Below are 22,212 nucleotides of genomic sequence, written 5' to 3'. Positions count from 1 at the left end.
AGAGAACTTCGTGCCCTCTCCGTCAACTTCCGGTCTTTTTACCCATCGCGATAAGAAGCAGAGAGCCGGTTGCGGGAGGGTGCAGGCGGGAAAGCCGGCTGGGCTCTTAGAAGCAGCTCTCGCGAGATGTAGGGAGGCTGTAACTTGCCTAGAGGGGCGGAGGCCGGAGAGGAACCACGTGGGGACTCCTGGAGCTGAATCTCAGGCGGGCATCCAATTTGGGTCTAGATTGAAGTTGGAACCGTGGAGATGCGGAAGGAAACACCGCCGACCCTAGTGCCCCCGGCAGCCCGGGAGTGGAACCTTCCCCCTAATGCTCCCGCTTGTATGGAGCGGCAATTGGAGGCTGCGCGGTACCGGTCTGGTGAGCCTGGGTCCTAGGCCGGGGAGTTACCTTATCCCACCCCGGAGTGCCCCTTCCCAGGAATAAACCTTCCAGCCCGCACCTCGATTCCCCCGCTTGCCAGCCTGACCCCTGCTTCGCTTCGCTGAGCTCACCCCAGGCGTGCCCCGCGTTCCCGGGCTCGGGTCCAGATCCATCTAGCGGGCTGCTGGGCGGTTACCAGGGAAACGAGCCTCTCCACTCCTCATGCTGACATCTTGTATCTCCTTTAGATGGGGCGCTCCTGCTCGGGGCTTCTAGCCTGAGCGGCCGCTGCTGGGCTGGCTCTCTCTGGCTTTTCAAGGACCCTTGTGCCGCTCCAAACGAAGGTTTCTGCTCTGCTGGAGTCCAGACGGAGGCCGGAGTGGCTGACCTCACTTGGGTAGGGGACCGAGGTATCCTAGTGGCTTCTGATTCAGGTGGGTCACTTGCTGCTCAGCTGTACAGGTGGAATGGAGGTCGGGCTGGGCTCAATTTTTAATGTCCCATACTCGGTGAAGGGATTCCAGGTGAGATGCTTCAAATCCTAAAAGATGATGTAGTTAAAGTGCTGCACTCAATATGCCAGCAAATTTGGAAAACTCAGCAGTGGCCACAGGACCGGAAAAGGTCAATTTTCATTCCAATCTCAAAGAAGGGCAATGCCAAAGAATGTTCAGATTCACACGATTGCACTCATTTCACATGCTGGCAAGGTAATGCTCAAAATCCTCCAAGCTAGGCTTCAACAGTATGTGAACTGAGAACTTCCAGACGTTCAAGCTGAATTTAGAAAAGACAGAGGAACCAGAGATCAAATTGTCAACATCCACTGGATCATAGAAAAAGCTAGAGAATTTCAGAAAAACATCTACTACTTCATTGGCTATGCTAATGCCTTTGACTATGTGGATCACAGTAAACTGTGGAAAATTCTTAAAGAGATGGGAATACCATCTCTTTACCTGATAAACCATCTCATTTTACCTGATAAACCTGTATACAGATCAAGAAGCGACAGTTAGAACTGGGTGTGGAAAATTAGAACTGGACAGGTTCCAAATTGGGAAAGGAGTATGTCAAGGCTGTTTATTGTTACCCTGCTTATTTAACTTATATGCAGAGTACATCATGGGAAATACCAGGCTGGATGAAGCACAAGCTAGAATCAGGAGAGAGATCAATAACCTCAGATATGCAGATGACACCACTGTTATGGCAGAAAGTGAAGAGTAACTAAAGAGCCTCTTGATGAAGGTGAAAGAGGAGAGTAAAAAAGCTAACTTAAAACTCAACATTCAGAAAACGAAGATCATAGCATCCGGTCCCATCATTTCATGGCAAATAGATGGGGAAACAATGAAAACAGTGGCAGACTTTATTTTCCTGGGCTCCAAAATCACTGTGGATGGTGCCTGCAGCCATGAAATTAAAAGACGCTTGCTCCTTGGAAGAAAAGCTACAATAAACCTAGACAGCGTATTAAAAAGCAGAGATATCACTTTGCCCGCAAAGGTCCAATATAGACAAAACGACTTTTTTTTCTAGTCATGTATGAATGTGAGGGTTGGACCATAAAGCAGGCTGAGTGCCAAAGAGTTAATGCTTCGGAACTGCAGTGCTGGAGAAGACTTTTGAGAGATCAAACCAGTCAATCCAAAAGGAAATCAACCCTGAATATTCTTTGGAAGGGCTAATGCTGAAGCTGAAGCTCCAGTACATTGGCCAACTGATGCAAAGAGCCAACTCATTGGAAAAGACCCAGATCCTGGGAAAAACTGAAGGCAGGAGGAAAAGGGGACGACAGAGGATTAGATGGTTGGATGGCATCACTGACTCATCAATGGACATGAGTTTGAGCAAACTCAAGGAGTTAGTGAAGGAGAGGGAAGCCTGGTGTGCTGTAGCCCATGGGGTCACAGGGAATTCGATGTGACTTAGAGACTGAACAATAGCAACAACATACTCGGTGCTTGAGGGAGCTTGAAGGTTTTGGTCCCAAAGGAGAATAACTGGGTAGGATATACCTGTCCCAAGAGTCTAAATTGGTAGAAATTTCTAGCAAAATTCATAACAAAATTAAGACATGAATGAAACTGTTTTTCTCTGTATCCACCCAAGATCAAGGATGTTATTGATCTTAAAGATGATGCTGAAACCAATCTATTTTCTTTCCATCTCTTCCCAGCTCTTACATGTCTTCATTCTGCTTTCTTTGTTTTGAATGTCAGACTTAGTGGAAACACCAGTGGAGGGTTTCATGTTTAAAAAAAAAAAAGAATAGAGGTGTCGGCAGGCATTGCATGGAAGGATAAAGGTGGGACAATTAATGTCCAAATAACTGGGACTATTTAATAATACTAAACTGTGTGCTGTTCATATCATTGTGGAGGTGTCGTCCTTGTCTCTCAAGAACTTAGCTTCCTAGAAGTGAAGTGCTGTCTTGGTGTAACCCCAGCTTGTTTCCTTCACCGTCTTCCCCACCCTCAACAGGTGCTGTTGAATTGTGGGAGCTGGATGAGAATGAGACGCTCATTGTCAGCAAGTTCTGCAAGTATGAGCACGATGACATCGTGTCTACAGTCAGTGTCCTGAGCTCCGGCACACATGCTGTCAGTGGTAGCAAAGACTTCTGGTGGGTCCCCACTCTCATTGCTCCTGTTTCTGGGCCGCCTTTGGGTGTCTTAGGTGTCACATTAGCCTCATTAAGTGATGTTTTGGGCTCATTATAAGAACCCAGTGACTAATTATGGCATACCTGTAAGGTTTCTTGGACTTCCCTGGTGGCTCAGACGGTAAAGCGTCTTGCTTACAATGAGGGAGACCTGGGTTCAATCCCTGGGTCGGGAAGATCCTCTGGAGAAGGAGATGGCAACCCACTCCAGTACTCTTGCCTGGAAAATCCCGTGGACGGAGGAGCGTGGTGGGCTATAGTCCATGGGGTTGCAAAGAGTTGGACAGGACTGAGTGACTTCACTTTCACTTTTATAAGGTTTCTTATAAGGTTTTCTTAGAGATTTTGCAGTCCATTGTAAAAGTAGACTGTACTGGTAGTCCCGTAGACGACAAAGATATAGGAATACATATTTGAATACGTGTTTTTATGTATATAGTATAGGTCAAATGAAGTCTCTGTTTCCTTTGCTTCTTAGCATCAAGGTTTGGGACCTTGCTCAGCAGATGGTTCTCAATTCATACCGAGGTGAGTGCATCTTCTTTCCTTTTTAGTCCCTGTCGTAGCTATTCTGATTTTATTCTCTCCTTTGTGCTCTTTGAGCTTTCCTTGGATGTCAGTGACACCAATTCTTTGCTCTCCTGCCTGGTAGTTTTCTTCCAAAACTATGGTCAAGTCCCAATGTCGACTCTAGCTCTTAATCTCCCTATATCTTTTTAATTGACAGGCTCATCACCTTCTTGATCACCTGAGGCTCAAACTCTCAGTCCTCTTCCACTCCTCCTTTTTCCTTCTATCAGTTGGTCCCCAAGTTCTTTGGAATTTTTTCCATTTGGTCACTGACCTTCCTTTTCATTTCTTATGCTCCCGTTTACATTCAGTCTTTCTCTCGCCTAGACCGTGGTACTCATGTCATCTCCTGACCCGTCATCTTTGGCCTTTCACTGGTTTCTTGTAGCTTGCAGGTTGATATCTTGGGTTTGTGTCGTGGCATTCAAGCCTCTTCACTGTCATTCCTCCTTCAAGCATATTGTGCTACCTAAACCCAGTCACAGTACAGCTGAGGCATTCTTCAAGTATAAACTCTGATACTCATGAATCTTGAACTTTTTGAGTATTCCTCTCCATAAATTCTCGTTTCTGGAGGATGAGAGCCATCATTTTCTATTAACTTTCCTCTTTTTGCTCACTTTCATTAACAGCAGTAGCAGTTAACTTTGTTTGGGGAGCCATTCTTCATGAAGATACCAGATCTTAATGAAGATAATGTATAGGGCATTAGTGTATGTGTGACTGAAAGACGTAGACATAGGTGATGACCGGTCCCTCACTGCCTATCTCTGCCAACTCTTAACTGCAAAGTGTATGATTCAGATACGTGCAAAGCAAAACCACAAACTCCTGGAGTTTCAGACAGTTAGATAATAATGTTAAAATGCCAGTGTTCAAAATCTACTATATTAGCCTTTTCTTTCATAGACATATGATATGCTTTTCTGGCCAATGCTAAATAAACACTTGCCCCTTTCAGCCTTTTTCATTAGTTCTTTTTTTTTTCTTAATTTAAATTTAAAAAAATTGAAGTATTGTTGATTTACTGTGTTGTGACAGTTCTTTGTGTTTATTTGTATTCCCCCCACTGATTTCAGGTTCCCTAAAGGCAGAGGCCCCACGTAGTTTTTCACCTTTCGTCCTCCCCGATGGTGCTTGCCCCAAAGCTCTCTTTCAAGTGAGCAGTACATTCCTGTTCTTAATGCTGGCTTTCCGTGGATTCTACGGAAGGTGGCTTGAACCCGCACTTCTATCTCAAGGCAGAGCCACATCTATCTTAGAGTATGGTTAAATCACTTTGGAGAAGGTGGTTTCCACAGCCGGTAATTAACATTTAGAATGACGTTTAACATTCTTAGCGTGCAGCCCTAAAATTATTTTGAAAAACTGTACCCTTTCACATGTTTTTAAATTAGTACCTAAATACTTGTGTTCGTGGTGTGGCCAAGAAAGGTCAGCCTCCTTCACAGAATTTTACCCAGATGCTCTTTCTTTTCTTCTTTGGCTCTTACAAAAACCCTCTTTTGGTTTATTATTTAGGTTTTTATGCTCTGAACATCACACCACGATACAGTTTGGGGAGGAGGAGAGGTGTGTGTTTCTTTTACACATGGGAGAAGGATGAGGTCTGCAGTGCTGGCAGACCACAGGCAGCTTCTTGGTTTGGTATGGGGGGAAAACTTTGGAGAAATGCCCTTCAAACTCCGAGTGTCCAGGACTCCCTTGCAAGTCTTCGCACGCTACCTGGAGGCACGTGTGCTTGTGCTGTTCAGGCTGTCTCTACTGTAAATCCCTCTACCGATCGGACTCAGCCTTTATCATTCATGTCTTTCAGTTCTGTTCCGTTCAGTCGCTCAGTCGTGTCCGACCCTGTGACCTCATGGACTTAGTACGCCAGGCTCCCCCGTCTATCATGAACTCCTGGAACTTACTCAAACTCATGTCTACTGTAGCCGCTCATTTTCCTGCAAGTCTACTGAGGTTTTATAATGCTATCAACATTTCCTCTTAGGTATCCAGACTCTCACGGAATTTGTTCATTTGCATCATAAGACTAGCTAGGGCTAGTTCTCACAGCCTCCCTCCTACCCCGTCATAGTATCTGGGCTTCTTGATAAGATCGCTTTTATCTCCTCTGTCATACCTCTTGTTCTCTCTCCTCTACAGCTCACTCGGGGCAGGTCACCTGTGTTGCTGCCTCTCCCCACAAGGATTCTGTGTTTCTTTCATGCGGTGAGGTAAGATATAGCTGCTTTTCCCCTTCCCATCCCTGACCACACCCGAACCCTTTAGACCTAAGTCTAGCATGGACAGCTTCTGGCCAGCAGCTATTTTTGGATTGTGAAGCCCTTTTTCTATTCCTTCTTCTAGGACAGTAGAATTTTACTGTGGGATACCCGCTGTCCAAAGCCAGCATCACAGATGGGTGAGTCTGAGAGCTGGTGGTGGGATGATGGTACTAGGAACCCACCTGGAAGAGACTTCCCTTGGCCAGAGTCAAAGGCAAAGCTACCAGATGTCCAGTCACTGACATGAATGATCTAATTGCTTTCTTTCCATGCAGAGTCAAGGGCAAAGCTACCAGATGCCCAGTCACTGACATGAATGATCTAATTGCTTTCTTTTCCGCTGAGGTTCATGTTGTGCAGTGGGTCCCAAGAGGAAGGGCTAGTTCCTGAGGGTGGGTGTAATTGATATTTCCTGGATGGGCGAATAAAGGGGCCAGAGTTGTCAACTTCATGCTTTACGTTGAAACTTGCTTGTGACTCAGGTCTGGAAAGAGCAGGAGGCTGATAGGTTGTGAGGGTCAAGAGTGAGGATGGGACTGCCTTAGCAGAACTTGGGAAACTGAATAAAGGTGCTCCTGGGATTTAGAGTGACTTCACCACCGAAGCTTCTTCTCAGAGCTGAGGTCAGAGTTTTGTTCCAGACCCTTCTTCTCTCCTTCACAGGCTGCAGTGCCTCTGGCTACCTTCCTACCTCCCTGACTTGGCATCCTCAGCAGAGTGAAGTCTTCGTCTTTGGTAAGGCAGCATGTCCAACTGTGTGTTGACTCTGGGAAGGGGAGAATAAGCAAGAAAGCCACTCCATGGTACACGGGGCTCTGGCTGCTCAGTCTGTCAGCACACTTGAGCACTCCGTGAAGTACGCTAATGGGGGTGTGCAGAGGTAGGGTAATCCAAAAGTCGTTTTAGTTCAGCTTTAAAGAACATATGTAATTTTTATTCTAGAAGATTTGATTCCTGATTGTTTGCTGTGGCTCTTACATTCACGGCTAGAAGTCAATGGGCCACAAAGCAAGAGGACTGTTACCTAGGGAATCCTGCTGTATAGTAGGGAATGGTTATGCTAACATGGTGATCTGGCTGTGTATATTGTGATGTAGTTTGTAGTTAACACAGCAGTTATCTCATCCAGTAGTTTTAATTTTCACAACCCTCAAATGACTAATTATTCCTGCTTTACGAAAGAGGAAGTGGATGCTCAGAACAGTTAACTTTTTCAAGACTGAAGAACCAGCATTCAACCACAGATCTGGCTAGTCCAAAGTCCATTCTCTTAACCCCCTTGACATACTGCGTCTTCTTCCTTCAGGTGATGAGAATGGGACTGTCTCCCTCGTGGACACCAAGAGTGCAAGCTGTGCCCTCAGCTCTGTTGTGCACTCCCAGTGTGTCACTGGGCTGGTGTTCTCCCCACACAGGTACTGCTCTTTGTCATCAAGGGCCTGGTAGATATGAAAGGAAAGAGTGAGGGAGAATACTTGTGTTGGCATAGCATTAGCTGATTGGGTGGTTCCTTAAAACAGACACTGTTTTAGCTGGAGACCTTAGTAAGTGAAAGATCTCTTAAGACTGTAGTCCGTTTTTTGTGTTGTATGGTCTCTGACTGCAAATGGCTAAAACACGGTCTTGTTCCTGCTCAGCACCCCAAATGACTTATGCTGTGGGCTTCTAGGGCTGTGTGGTTGGAAAGCCTGTGTTTCTGGGTTATTGCTGAAGCTACAGGGAGGCACCAGATGGGATGGTTAGTTGCAGGGATGGCTCTCTGCGCTAGCTTTGCTCCGTTTTCCTCATCTTCCCTTGAAACTTGTACTGTAGACTTGGTAGTCAGGCTTTAAAGCAAAGTGGGGATCAAGCTACCTTCTCTGGTCACTTTAGAGTGGGTTTGGGGACTGCCTAGTCAAATTTTGTCCTGATACCTATGAACTGATCTTTTGCAAACTTCTTTCCTAGTGCTCCCTTCCTGGCCTCTGTCAGTGAGGACTGCTCACTTGCTGTGCTGGACTCAGGCCTTTCCGAGGTGTAAGTGTGACACGGACCCTATGATCAGGAGTCATGGAGGGACCAGCAGATGGCTGGGTCTTTTTATCCTTCGGAAAAGCACATTGTCTCTTTCAGGGAGACTTGGTGATAGAAGCAGGCTAGCTGTTGACTATCTCCCTGTTCCAGGGACTGAATCCCAAGCTCTGTGCCTGGTAGAGGAATGTGGTGTTGGGTGGGATTCCTGAGCCTGGCATTCCAGCGATCTCTCAGAAAGGGACACTGTGTGCTTTTTGCACAAAGTACCACGTGTAGGAATGCAGCCTGCTGTAGGATAAAAGGCCCCAGACACAAGATCTGAGGGTACTGCCTTCTTTGCCATGAGATGCTGTCTGACCCTGACTCACATCATACCCTTGCTCTAGCTGTCATTTCTTCTATGAAAATAGGGCACTGGATTGGATGATGGAGTCTTCTTTGCCTGGCTACACTGATGGCCTGATGACTAGGTCATATATATGGTGAAGTGGGTGCTTTCCATTTCTCCTTTCTTCTTCTGTCTCTTACCAAGCCCACACTTTTCTTTGTTCTCTTGTAGGTTTAGAAGCCGAGCCCACAGAGACTTTGTGAGAGATGCTACTTGGTCCCCGCTCAATCACTCCCTTCTTACCACAGTGGGCTGGGACCATCAGGTCATCCACCATATCCTGCCCACAGAACCTCTCCCAGAGCCTGGACCTAAGAGTGCTGCCGAGTAGATTGGATTTCAGACAAGAAGTGAATCCCCCATGAGTATCCACGCCCTTTGCCCCTGCCCTCTCAGTTTATGAGACAATAGAGGAGCCTTATGCAGTATGTTGGTAAACCACATCTGTGCAGTTCAAAGGCGCTGTGTCTCAGCCTAGGGGAGGCTGGATCCTGGGGTCCTGTAGTCAGGGAAGAAAAATTCCCTTGAACATGGATGTGTGTGTGTCTGAGTGTGTGTTTAGATACGTAGTCTTTGTAGGTAGGGGAAGGGAGAAAAATATCCATCCCGTGTCTTCCCAGAGCCCAATCCTCCCCACACCCTAAAAATTAGCAAGGGATTTTTATGCTTCCTGCTGTAGCTGTGCATTAGGAATTGGCCATGTCTGAGGTACGGGATGTGGGCATTCCTGGATTCTTGGAAACTGCTCATAGAGATAGGAGCAACTTTATTTTTTTATAGAGCTTAATTCAGCTTTATCATGAGCAGTACTTCCATTTACATCCAGTCCAGCCCACCTTAAGGAAGAGCCAGGACACTCACCACAGTTTTATGCATCTCCTTGTTATTAAACCGAGCCAGAAGTCCAGTTTCTGGCCGAATGAGAAGTTTGGCTGGTACCCATGTAATGCCCCTCACTGCCGCCGCCCCCATGGAGTTGGTGTTGATGAGGATGCATGTATTTCTGTCGTAGATGCCATAGAAGAGGTTCAGGACGGAGAGCTTAGAAGCGTTTCAGTTAAAAACTGGCTTAGACCTACATAGGGATGTCTGCCACCTTCCCACCTGAAAACAGCCTGGGGCCTGACCTTTTTTTTCCTCTGGGTCCCTATCTCTGGACATAGGAAACCTGAATGCTATTTTGGGGGACTCTGAAGAGTTTAAATACAGCATCAGAGAGAGAAGTACCGGTCAGTGAAATAAAAAGTTGATTCATCGTTGGCTTGTCTTTTGAAGCATGTGTGTTATGTGCAGTTAGACATGTCACTTACATGAGTCATCAAGGTATCTATCTTAGAGCCCGTTACTTTTTCATGTGCTTCCCCAGCCCCGCAGAGTAGCTAGTTGAAACTTAAGGTAAATATTTGTTTACTGAATTGGTGGCTGCTGCCACTTAGAAGTTATGGATCAATTACTCATTGTATTGAAACTAAATTAAATCAATTACGTACTTTTGTGCTTTGCAAGTTTTGTTTAGCTAAAATCTCATGAAACTGGGGTAGTTTCATGGGCGAAGTATTTGTAAGTAAAGCTGCTGTGTTTCACCCTTGCTGAGCATGAGCTCTGGTCTCACAATTACCCTCAAGTAAAAGCATGGGACTTTGTTATTAGATGGTCTACCTATTGGGTTTGGGGAGAGGTGAGAATGAAGCCTTCACTGTTCTTCCATGTGACTTTAGAGAGGTAATAGGGTGTGTTGATAGAAACTCTTTAAGTTCTTCCTGGAGATAAAAGCTTAAAATTTGTTATCTCTTAGAGAGAGTGAGGTAGGTAGGAATTAAATTTGCATAGGCCTGTTCCTCATGGACTTTGAATAGTGGAGAGAAAACTCAGTGAAAGAGATAATCCAGGGAAATGAATGTATTGTGTCAAGGTGGTTAAAATGACACCAAAGGAGAAAACCTAGAGTTTGAAGAACCACTTTACTTAGTGTGAAAAATATTAGGATTCAGATAAACCTGTGCTGAAGAGAATAATTCCATCGATGGTCATCACCAAGACATTTGCAAATGTAATCAAAGTCATGTTAGAAATGAGCGTCCAGTTTTGGTTGACTGTGTCTACTATGGTGAGAAAGAAGATTGTTCAAGACAGAAGATGACCTCAGAATAATCAGAAATGTACTATCACGTGGGGTTATTCACTAGTCTTTTACTTGAGAATAGTTTCAGTAGCAGGAGCACAGGTTTGCTGATAACGGGTGGAAATGGGCTCATTTTGTTTTGTTTAAAACCATACAAGTATCTATTTTGTGTTTAATTTCACTGGTTCACATGTCTGAACACCTGCAGTAAATCTGTCTCCGTTTTCACTGTCCTTACTCAAGTCCACTAACCTGGTTGACCGTATACCACTACTGATTTCTAGTGCTCAGAGCAGTAGACACAGGTTGGCTCAAGTACTGTTTCAGGTAGCTCCAGACATCAGGTTCATTCTCCAGGATCTGTCCTGCCCCACAAGACAGTAGGAGGCTTGTCTTTATTAGCTCTGTAGGCATTACCTGCTGGTTCACAGTCTCACTGAGGCAGCAGAATCACCCAGGCTCTGACTGGGCGTCTAGTCATATGTACTCTGGGCAGTGTGGTAGGGCACAAGATGGGGAGAGCGAGAGTGGGAAGATGTATATAGTTATTTCCCACTCACTCAGTTACAGAGGGCTTCAAAACTTCCTTGCCACATCTAGACCTAAAAATGGGCTCTGAGTTTTTAAAAGGCAGATTTGTGGCATTTGGACAGCATAAGCAATATTAGTATTTCCGTGGTTGCTTGACTTGTATCTATAAACTAAAAGAATAGGGAAAGAAAAAGAAAAGCTCATTCCAAATTGCTATGTAAGCATTTCTTTCAGTAAGATATACACCGAATATTTGTATGCAGTCTAGGGAAGTTTTAGGGCATCTAAGGAGAGCCAACAGAGTGTGAAAAGCTGAAAGAATTCACATCAAGTTGCTGTTTATACATCTGGGTCATACTGAACTTTAGAATCACTTGTGCCGGGAACTGATTTTGTTCCCCAAAAGGGTAAGGAAGCTCTAATCTGATTTTTGAGGTGAGTAAAGTTTCTGATGAGCATCAGCAGTCTATATAGCTTGATTTCGGAAGAGTAAGCAGACCAGTTTTGAACCCCAACGTTTCCTTACTGAGTTCTCTTACCACAAATGGATAGCTGTGGAGTTTTTCATCTTCATTATGTGGTTATAGGACGTGTGCTATCCAGAGAGTGAAGGAGGTGCAGAGATAAGGACAGGAAATGTTAACTCATTTTCAGTTACAGAGGCATTTAAGGTACAATTGCTGATCCTAAAATCTGTGTCGTCTGGAGCAGTAAGGTTTACTGTAGTCCTCAACGTATTCTGAAAACTCTGCTTGTCTTGTAAATGATGTTCTGCTGCTTCAGTGTATAATAGATCATCAGAATTCAAAAGGTCAGTAATAAAGGGCTTCACCTCCAAATGTCATCCTTTTAACTTTCTGGTGTGAGCTCAGCTGGCACTGCTGGGTGAGAGTTCCTTCAGTGAATGTAGATGTTTCATTATCACTGTGATGTTGGGTATCAGATGCTGGTATACTTCACTTTAGGATGAACCACGTTATATGCATTAAGAGCTTCAGTTTTAAGCTAAAATTTTCCATTCCAATAGTAACCCTTATCTTAGGTGAAAGGAATGACGCTTGTTTGAATTAGAAAACGTGCTTGACATGTACAAGCTAAATCCGCTTCAAGCTCTGCAGATTTTTAACAAGCAACTTGTGTCTCACAGAAGCCCTCTGATTAGGTCAGAAACTACCTGATGTTCAGTCCCCTGACCGTTATCCAATGTCAGTTTGCCTGGCAGAGTTTGCGTTAATACCACCCTTGACTTCAGCACCTAGAGACGCAGTCTCTTGTGCCCAATGCCAACCCTGGGCCCCTGTTGCAGACTCCACTTGGCAAGGTCAATGTGTGCCTTTTCGTTTTCTCTCAGTTGTTTTTCAAACAACATTAAAATACAAAATTTTAAGTGTATAATTCGTTGGCATTAAGTACATTTATGTTGTGCAACCACCATCCCTCATCCCAAATTGAAACTTTGTATCCATTAAACAGCTCTTCTCCCAGACCTTGGCAACCACCCTTCTACTTTCTTGTCCATGAATTTGACTGTTGTAGGTGCTTCATATGAGTGGAATTATACTGTGTTTCCTATGTGTCTTATTTGATTTGCTAAGGTGTTGCCTTGCTCCTCAAAATATGGTCCGTGGACCAAGCAGCGTTGGCATCATCTGAAACTTGTTAGAAGGACCAAACATTCACACCACCGAAATCAGAGTTTATATTTTCACAACATCCCCAGTGACTCCTGCATGTTAAAGTGGGAAAAGGACCAACTTTGATTATGACCCCCTGAGAATTTTAGATGGTCAGGAACCAGGCAGGGACGTCACCAGCAGTACATGAGAGGAGAGTTTGGTGTGTCAAGCTTTGGGGCTTTGTGATGTGTGGTAGTGAGCCAGATAGACATGGTCAGCTCAGCCTGCAGCAGCTAAGTCTAGAGAGCAAGAGACAGGATGGAATTAGTGTTTTAGCGTTAGCCAAAAAAAAAAAAAAAAATCAAGACTGCTGGAAAACAGAGATTGTAGCCAGTCATGAAGAAGTAAATCTTCCCTGATGAAGTGACATTTGGATTGAGTCCTGAAGGTTGAATGTGGAGTTGCTGTTGCTTGGGACTGGGGAAGAATTCCAGACATGTGAGTCTTGCTGTGGAAGGAGCTTGGAGTTCCCTAGAGAAGGAGGTATTGCAACTAGGGTTAAATGGAGGTGGAGGGTACAGGATAAAAGATGAGGCTAGTTGCCACTGGATGGTGGGTGCTGTGAGCCATGCTGAGGATCTCAAAGCAGTAACATGTTGGAAGTGCTTTTGAAATGGATTCCATTGCTGTGCTTTGTGGAGGGGAGACTATGGAAGCTTAAGGGTGACAAGGTTTTTATGTATTTTTTTTCTTTGATCTCAGCCACTAGGGTGTAGGCAGCTGAACTAGACTTGGCCATTTGGCTGTTCCCATCTGGAATAGATGGAATCTATTAAATCCTTAAATCTGGAGGCAGAGCTGCAAAGATTTAAAGAATGGTTATCTGGCAATGAGAAGGATAGCTCAGTAGCAGCAGCACCAAAGCCAGCAGTAGAATTCCTAACCAGACTTCCCATGGCAGGACTCTGGCGATGTTGTGTGTGTGTGTGTTTTTTTTTTTTTAACTTGAAGGATAATTGCTTTACAGAATTTTGTTGTTTTCTGCCAAATTGTTGTTGCTGTTTTTAATAAATATTCTTTCTTGGATCCTGACTATGTTTTAAGATAGATTCTTGATATTGAGCTGTATGAACTGTTTATAAATTTTGGAAATTAACTCCATTTGCAAATATTTTCTCCCTTTCAGTAGTTTTATTTTTGTTTGTTTGTTTCATTTTGTTGACTTCCTTTGCTGTGCAAAAGCTTTTGATTAGGTCCTATTTATTTTTGCTTTTATTTCTTTTGCCTTAAGAGACAGATCTAAAAAAATGTTGCCATTTATGTCAAAGAGTATTTTGTCTGCTTCTCTTCTAGGAGTTTTGTGGTCTCAGGTCTCACATTTAGGTCTTTAATCCATTTTGAAGTTATGTTTGTGATCGTGTTTGAGAAAGTTCTAATTTCATTCTTTTACATGTAGCTGTCTAGTTTTGTCAGCACCGTTTATTAAAGTGACTATCTTTTCTCCATTGTATATTCTTGACTCCTTTGTTGTAGGTTGATAAAATATGTGGATTTATTTCTGGGCTGTCTATCCTGTTGCATTGATCTGTGTGTCTGTTTTTGTGCCAGAACTATACTACTTTGATTAATGTAGCTTTGTAGTATGGTCTGACGTCATGGAGTATATGATACCTCCAGTCTAGTTATTTTTTCTCAAGATTGCTTTGGCAACCTGGGTCATCTGTGGTTACTTGTTCTTAGTTCTGTGAAAAATGTCATTGGTATTTTGATAGGTATTGCATTACTTCTTTAGAGTCCCTTTGGTAATATGGACGTCTTAACGTGTTAATTCTTCTAGTCCAAGAACATGGAATATCTTTCCATTTCTTTGTGTTGTTTTCAGATTCCTTCATCAGTGTTTTATAGTTTTTAGAATGTATGTCTTTCACGTCCCTGCTAAGTTTATTCCTAGTTATTAATACTTAATTATTTTTGATGTGATTGCAAATGGAATTGTTTCTCCTTAATTTTTCTTTACTTCCGTAATTTTCATTATTACAAACAAAGAACCCAATTAAAAGTGGGCAGAAGACTTGAAAAGACGTTTTTACATAAAGATATTTAGATGGCCAACAGGCACATGAAAAACAGCTCAACATCACTAATTATCAGAGAAATGCAAATCGAAACCACAATGAGATGCCACCTCACTCCTGTCAGAATGGGTTATCACCAAAAAGTCTACAAATAACAAATGTTGGTGAGGATATGGAAGAAAGGAAATCTTGGTACCGTGTTGGTGGGATTGTGAATTGATGTAGCCATTATGGAAGATAGCATGCAAGTTCCTCAAAAACCTAAAAATAGAGCTACAATAGGATCCAGGAATTCCGCTCCTGGGTATGTATCCAAAGAAAACAAAAGCACTAATTTGAAAAGAATCTTGCACCTTAATGATCAGAGTAGCATTATTTACAATAGCCAAGGTATGAAAGCAGTCTAAATGTCCATCAATAAGGGAATCCGTCCATGGAATTTCCCAGGCAAGAATACTGGAATGAGTTGCTGTTTCCTTCTCCGCAGGATCTTCCTGATCCAGGGATCGAACCCGCGTCTCCTGCAACACATGCAGATTCTTTATAGTCTGAGCCATCAGAAAAGCCCAAATAGATAAAGAAGCTGTCATATGTTTACATACAATGGAATTTTACTGAGTCATAAGATGAAATTCTGCCATTTACAACAGTGTGATGGACCTAGAGAGAATAGTGCCTGGTGAAATGTTAGATGGGTAAAAACAAATACTCTTTTGTTATCACTTACAGGTGTAATCTAAAAAATAAATGAATTCCAAAACAGACAGACTTGCAGATATGAAGAACAAACTAGTGGCTACATGGAGAGGAGGAAGAGGGAGGGGCAAGATAGGGGTATGGGATTAACAGACACAAAAGACTATGTATAAAATCAATAAGCAACAGGGACATATTAGCACAGGGACATAGAGCCATTCTTTTCTAATAACTTTAAATGGGCTCTAACCTGTAAAAATATTGAACCACTGAAACTAATACTATAAATCAGCTATATCTTAATAAAAAGAAAAAAAGACTGGTTGTACAACATGCCCATTGATTCCAACAGGCTTCCCTCTGAATTTGTTTGCAATGATTGAGCCAGAGTTGCTGTCTGTTGTTTACAACTCCACCACCCTGACAACTACTGTCTTGGTCAGTGGGGAACAACTGACCCTCATGAAGAACAGCTCGTGCATGTTCTGTGAGGTTGGAAGTGAAGTAGCTATTGTCAAGGGTTATGGAATTGTTCTGCGAGCTCACCACTGTCATCAGGAATAACAGCCTCTCTTTGTTGGTTTCTGTGAAGGGTATTTGTTTTTCTTGGTCTGATTGTGCTCTGCTGATTCCACCTCCCCTTACCCAAGAGTCTTTCTGGTCCCCTTCCATTCTGTGTGCTGTCAGAGAGGCTGAGTAGCTGCTTATTACCGTGGACTTTACTAATAGTGTAGCAGGTGCGTTTGGCTGTCTAACATCTATTTCCCTCCTTCAGTCTTTACTAACAGAACTCTGATCTTATCCAGACACAGGTGGCCCTGTCCTATAGAGAAGGAACACATTAGAGAAGAATTTGGGTCTTGGATGATGCTGCTGAACAACTGAATTAAGCAGTGCTGATTAATCCACCTCTTCTGGGTTTCTGTTAATGTGAGTTAATAAGCTTTCATTTTGTTTGAATGCATCTAGTAAAGTTTTTGTTGCACCTAACAAATGTAAATAGTTAATGATGCATTACATTTTTGACTGTGTGCGTGCATACTCAGTCACTTCACTTGTGTCTGACTCTTTATGACCCTGTGGACTGTAGCCCACCAGGCCTCTCTGTCCATGGGATTTTCCAGGCAAGAATACTGGAGTGGGTTGCCATTTCCTTCTCCAAGGGACCTTCCTGACCTAAGGATCGAACCCAGGTCTCCTGTGTTTCTTGCATTGCAGGCAAGTTCTTTACTACTGAATTCTGGGGAAGCTCCATATTTTTGTGTATGTGTCCTTTAAACACTCTATTTAAAGTAAAACTTTTAATAATCTGAATACTCTGAAAGATAGTTATAATTTTAACATTATAGAAAAAACACTCATAAATAATAAGCAACATGATCAAAGTTTATATGGTATATCAGGTGGTATCCTAAGGAAAACAGATGTACATTCAAATTAAGGTAATTTGAGGAGGGTTTATTTACAAAGAGACTAATTACAGAGTTTGGGGAGTGGTGTAGGGGAGCCACAGGCTTCCCAAGTGGCACAGTGGTTAAGAACCTGCCTGCCAATGTAGGAGACACAGGAGACATGGGTTCGACTCCTGAGTTGAAAAGATCCCCTGGAGCAGGGAGTGGCAACCCACTCCAATATTCTTATCTGGGAAATTACATGAACAGAGGAGCCTGGCTGGCTACAGTCCATGGGGTCGCAAAGAGTCGGTCACGACTAAGACTGAACTTGCACACACACACATAGGGGAACCACAGAGCTAATATAGGAAGCCAGGGCTAGAACAGTGGAGCTGTTCCAGGAAGAGGTTATCTGACGCTGGAAGAAGAGAGAGTCAGATAGAGCAGTCTTCCTTGAGAGGAGCAGTGACCCTCGATGGAGGGATATAGTCACCTTGATGTGACTTTACAGGGGAAGATCAGGGGAGTAAACACCCTGACCTCACTCTCCTCCTCGCTTTACCCTCTAGTCAAGTAGAGCCTACTGAGCTAATTGGATGTAGTCCAAACAGACTGACTGCCAGGGTCGGAGAGCAAAGTGGAGAAGGAAGGGGAGGTAGAGGGATGATTGGGAAATATCTTACGTTCCACTCTGTTTTCCCCTAGTGTCCTTTCTTGTCTGAGATGCAGGTAAAATTTCATGTCCTCAACACAAAAGATGCCCAAATTTCCCTCAACTATTTATCATCATGGGACGGTGTTCGTTTGTCCATACTTTCACCTTAAACCTAAAGCCATCATTAGTGTCCTCAGATAAAGTAGCGGGGGGAAATGGGGAGATAAAAACAAGTAATGTAAAAATACCTGTTACAACCCCCGCTTCTGTAACAATGCCAGTTGCCTCTTTCTAAGCCAGAGTGTGCTCCTTGGCTCCTTGGCTGTGCCTTTTCTTAGTTCATTCATTCCGAAGGCAGACCGCTTCATTGTTGGTTCTGGGGCTACAAAGTTAAATTGACCATGTATCCTCACTAAAAGAGCTCACTTTGCAACAGATGAAACTGTTGTTTAAATATAAGGTAATAAGGGCTGCTGCTGCTGCTAAGTCGCTTCAGTCGCGTCCGACTCTGTGAGACCCCATAGACAGCAGCCCACCAGGCTCCCCCCTCCCTGGGATTCTCCAGGCAAGAACACTGGAATGGGTTGCCATTTCCTTCTCCAATGCAGGAAAGTGAAAATTGAAAGTGAAGTCGCTCAGTCGTGTCCGACTCTTCGAGACCCCATGGACTGCAGCCCACCAGGCTCCTCCATCCATGGGATTTTCCAGGCAAGAGTACTGCAGTGGGGTGCCATCGCCTTCTCCAAATAAGGGATGAGATACCTAATCTCTGGTTTGTAATGGAATTAAAAGAATAAGAACAGGAACAGCAATGAAAGCAATTGTGCTTTAACCAGGATGTTTCATTCTTGGGATTGTTAATTATCGATATTGGATAATTCTTTGCTGTGGGGGTCTGTCTTGTGCATTGTAGGATGACTAGCTGCATCCCTGGCTTTACCCACCTGATCCTAGTAGCACTCCTGCCTCCACTGTGACAACCAAAAATTATCTCCAGACGTTGCCATATGTCCTGTGGGGGGCAAATTATTGCCCAGTTGAGAGCACTGGCTTAAAAGGCAAAGAAAGAGGCTATTGCATGGATGTGTAGAAACATGGATGTGCCCCAAATAATGGTCATTTTGTCTGTTTTTTCTTTGTTGTTATTAATAAACCTGCAGTGAACATACTTTCTTTGTTTACTTGGGGGCAGATATATGTATATGGCAAATTTCTAGAAATGAAGTTGCTGGGCTATAGGGTGTGTTTCGAATTATGGTGTTCTCAAAATGACTTCTAAGGAGATTGAATAGGTTTTACTTTTACTACTTTATTAAAATATTCCTTTTTGAATTGCCTCAATTTTTACACTTAATATCTATGAAATCATGGAACTTTGGGATAGTAAACATTGTCTTGTAGGCATTAAAATAAATACATAAATATTAAACTAAAAAAATCCTAATGTACAACCAAAAATCTTTTATATTAAATTTTGGGAAACAATGCTCTAGTTCATCTCCTTCATTTTAGAGACGTGGTAAAGCTCTTTCAAGTTTACACTGACCTGTAGTCAACACTCTTTGTGTTCTTACATTATTCAACCAGTTGCTTTTGTTTAAGTCATATTTCTCTAATTCTTCCACATGAGAATCATGAAAAATGCTGCCAAATGCTTTGTTAAACCCAAAGCCCTTCGCATCTGTGATCTTGCCCTCACCTAGTGGAGTGCTGTAGAATATGGGAGGGGCTGTTTGCTGTGGAATTTCTTCAGCAGGTCAACTAAAAGACATTTGTACGTGTCTTTTCTCATTTCATGAGAACAGGCTAAGCACTGGGAAGGAGTATTCTCTAAGTACCTGGTGGGTGTGTAAAAATACAAAGCAGTGGTTGTCTTTTGACAGTAAGAACTCAAGGAGGAGGATGGGGAGTGACCGGAGCGACACGGCACACTGGTTTTCAACATAGCCCAGCGTTTCACTGTTCATCGTCTCCTACACACAGAGCTTTAGTTGCCCACTCTTTGGCACAGTCACCCCTGAATGAAGCAAGGGTCACTCCTGGGCATCCATTGTTATGTCTTGCCATTCTTCTCAGCATCATCAGTCACTTTTGAGGATATGGGAAAGGCAGGTCTGGGATCCAGTCTTGCCCACTACAGCAGAACAGGAGCCCAGAATGCTGGCCCAGGTGCAGATGAGGGAGCTGCAGGTGGCAGGCGGATTTGGCTCCATGGTGGGCAGGATTAACAGCCAGCCCCCCTGGCAGGAGTCTGGGTGGAAGAGCACAAACCTTGTGGGAAATCTCAGTGAAATAGAATCTGGGCGGCAGGAGGTAGGTTGAGAGGAGGCTCAGAAGCAGAAAGAGGCAAGCATTCACATCAAGGAGGTCTTAAAGGCCAGCAGTAAGGCCACAGGAGCCTGGCAAGAGTGAGTCAGGACCCAGGCCCTAGAAACCAACTGTGGTGCCTACAGTTTATAAACCAGGAAGAAAAATCCAAGGAGAGACCTAGAAATAAGATTTAGGGCACAAGGGCTAGGAATTAGGAAACAGTAACTTGGTCACTAGAGTTAGGAACTGCATCAGGGGTAATCCAACCAATTGGGAAGGCTGTTGCTGTACCTGATCCAGTATTGCATTCAGGAGGCTTAACTATCTCCTGATTCAGGTTAATATGAGACCAACATATGGAGTTCAGCATTGAACATGCAAAAAGCGGGACCTGACAATACTGCAGAGTAGGAACCTGATCGCAAGGTTGTTTTGAAGCAAAACTTGTATGTCTCCCATTGCACTTTCCCAAGAGATACAAGAGAGAAAACACATGCTCTGGGAGATGTGATCCATGTAGTTACTAGACTGGAAGCTTCTTGATCAGAAACTGTCTTGATCGGCATGTACCTAGGGTGTCTATCAGGACCTGGCCTCTTCTCAACAAACACTGATTTAATATGTAAAGGCAGGCAAAGAGGGATGAAAAAATGGAGACACAGCTTCTGTTGGGTGGAGTATTCCCTCAGGCTTTCCCAAGTTTCAGTGAAATATCCTCACCCTAAACATTCTGTAGCACTTACTGTTTTTATTCCATGATACCAAGCAACCTTTACACATGGACATCACCAAATGATCAACACCGAAATCAAGTTGATTATATTTTTTTTAACCGAAGGTGGATAAGCTGTATATAGTCAGCAAAAACAAGACCTGGAACTGAATGTAGCTCAGATCATCAGCTTCTCATAGCAAAATTCAGGCTTACACTAAAGAAAGCAGGGAAAACTGCTGGGCCAGCCAGGTACAACTTAAATCAAATCCCCTATTAATATGCAATAGAGGTAATAAATAGATTCAGTGGATTATATCTGGTAGACAGAGTCACTGAACTATGGATGGAAGTCCATAATATTGTACAGGAGGTGGAAAACAAAGCCATCACAAAGAAAAAAGCAAGAAGGAAAAGTGGTTATCTCAGGAGGCCTTACAAATAGGTTAAAAAAGAAGAGAAGCAAAGGGTGAGGGAGAAAGAACCCTGTGTGGAAAACCTGATTGGTTCAAGATTGAGAAAGGGGTACAACAGGGCTGTCTGCTGTCACCGTGTTTGTTTAATCTATACACTGAGCACATCATGAGAAATGCCAAGCTGGATGAATTACAAGCTGGAATCAAGATAGGCAGGACAAACCTCAACAACCTCAAATGTGTGGATAATGCCACTCTAATGGCAGAAAGCAAAGAGGAACTAAAGAGCCTCTTGATGAGGGTAAAGGAGGAGAGTGAAAGAGCCGGCTTAAAACTAAATATTAAGAAAAACTAAGATCATAACATCTGGCCCTGCGGGGGACTGCCCATGAAGGGTTAAGTCTTGGGAGCTGCTCGGCGTTATGCAGAGCCTTAGGCATGTTCCTAAGCTCCCTGTCCCGCCCCCCTGAAGAATTTATTACCCTTAAGGCTCCGGGACGTCTAGTTCTTGCAACATTTCATAGAAGATAGATTAGCTTATTGATAGAAGATAGATTATCTATTTGTGATCTGTACACAATGGCAAGGGTCTTGTGATTGTATCTGGAGATTAAGAACAATTTTGTGAATGTCAGAAGTCACGTACTTTATCCTATATATACTGCAGCACAATAAAGGAAGGCATCAGCCATTTTGGTCTGATCCTCTCAACCCCATCTTTTGTCTCTCTCTTATTTTTCTTAGCGGGGACGCTCCGTTCTCTCCCTGTGCAGGTGCGACTCTTGCTTGTGCTGGCCGCGGCAGGTGGCGCCCAACGTGGGGCTAGATTTCGACAGTTTTCCTCGCCACTACTCTTATTAGCTGAAAAGAGTGAGTATATAAGTATACAAGTGAATTTAAATTGAGGAGGAGTAGTAAGGTATATAGTTGAGAGTATAAATATGGGACAGACGCATAGTCGTCAATTGTTTGTACATATGTTATCTGTAATGTTAAAACATCGGGGAATTACTGTTTCCAAACCTAAATTAATCAATTTTCTTTCATTTATTGAGGAAGTTTGCCCTTGGTTCCCCAGAGAAGGCACAGTAAATTTAGAAACATGGAAAAAGGTAGGGGAACAAATTCGGGCTCATTATACTCTACATGGCCCTGAAAAAGTCCCTGTTGAAACTTTATCCTTTTGGACACTAATTCGTGATTGCCTGGACTTTGATAATGATGAATTAAAACGTTTAGGAAATTTATTAAAACAGGAAGAAAATCCTCTCCATGTTCCTGATCCGGAACCCAGGTATGCTGTTCCCAAGGGAGTTGAAGGCGGCCCTCCGTTTTCTAAATTATCGCGTCCTTCAGATAATGATGATTCACTTTCATCCACAGATGAGGCGGAATTAGACGAAGAAGCT

The 22,212-nt window shown here is 43.4% G+C and overlaps 1 protein-coding gene across 1 annotated transcript; it reads left to right on the top strand.

Moving 5' to 3' along the window:
* WDR77 (WD repeat domain 77) lies at nt 5–11,782 on the top strand. Its single transcript, XM_018045910.1, has 10 exons — nt 5–364; nt 616–801; nt 2,855–2,996; nt 3,514–3,563; nt 5,754–5,824; nt 5,958–6,012; nt 6,539–6,610; nt 7,182–7,290; nt 7,823–7,891; nt 8,448–11,782. Exons 1-10 carry the CDS (start codon nt 250–252, stop codon nt 8,605–8,607), a joined length of 1,029 nt encoding a protein of 342 aa, XP_017901399.1. The 5' UTR covers nt 5–249; the 3' UTR covers nt 8,608–11,782.

The sequence above is a fragment of the Capra hircus genome, chromosome 3, assembly GCF_001704415.2.
Source record: "Capra hircus breed San Clemente chromosome 3, ASM170441v1, whole genome shotgun sequence".
NCBI classification, from domain to species: Eukaryota; Metazoa; Chordata; class Mammalia; order Artiodactyla; family Bovidae; genus Capra; species Capra hircus.
The sequence above is the reverse complement of the archived record's forward strand: the minus strand, read 5'-3'. Positions and strand labels throughout refer to the sequence as shown.

Bases quoted from the DNA above. Each gene is read 5' to 3' on its own strand.
- WDR77 (XM_018045910.1), top strand. From the start codon at position 250: ATGCGGAAGGAAACACCGCCGACCCTAGTGCCCCCGGCAGCCCGGGAG. The intron at 802-2,854 runs GTGGGTCACTTG...CACCCTCAACAG, and splicing joins CCTAGTGGCTTCTGATTCAG to GTGCTGTTGAATTGTGGGAG. The intron at 7,291-7,822 runs GTACTGCTCTTT...CTTCTTTCCTAG, and splicing joins CTGGTGTTCTCCCCACACAG to TGCTCCCTTCCTGGCCTCTG.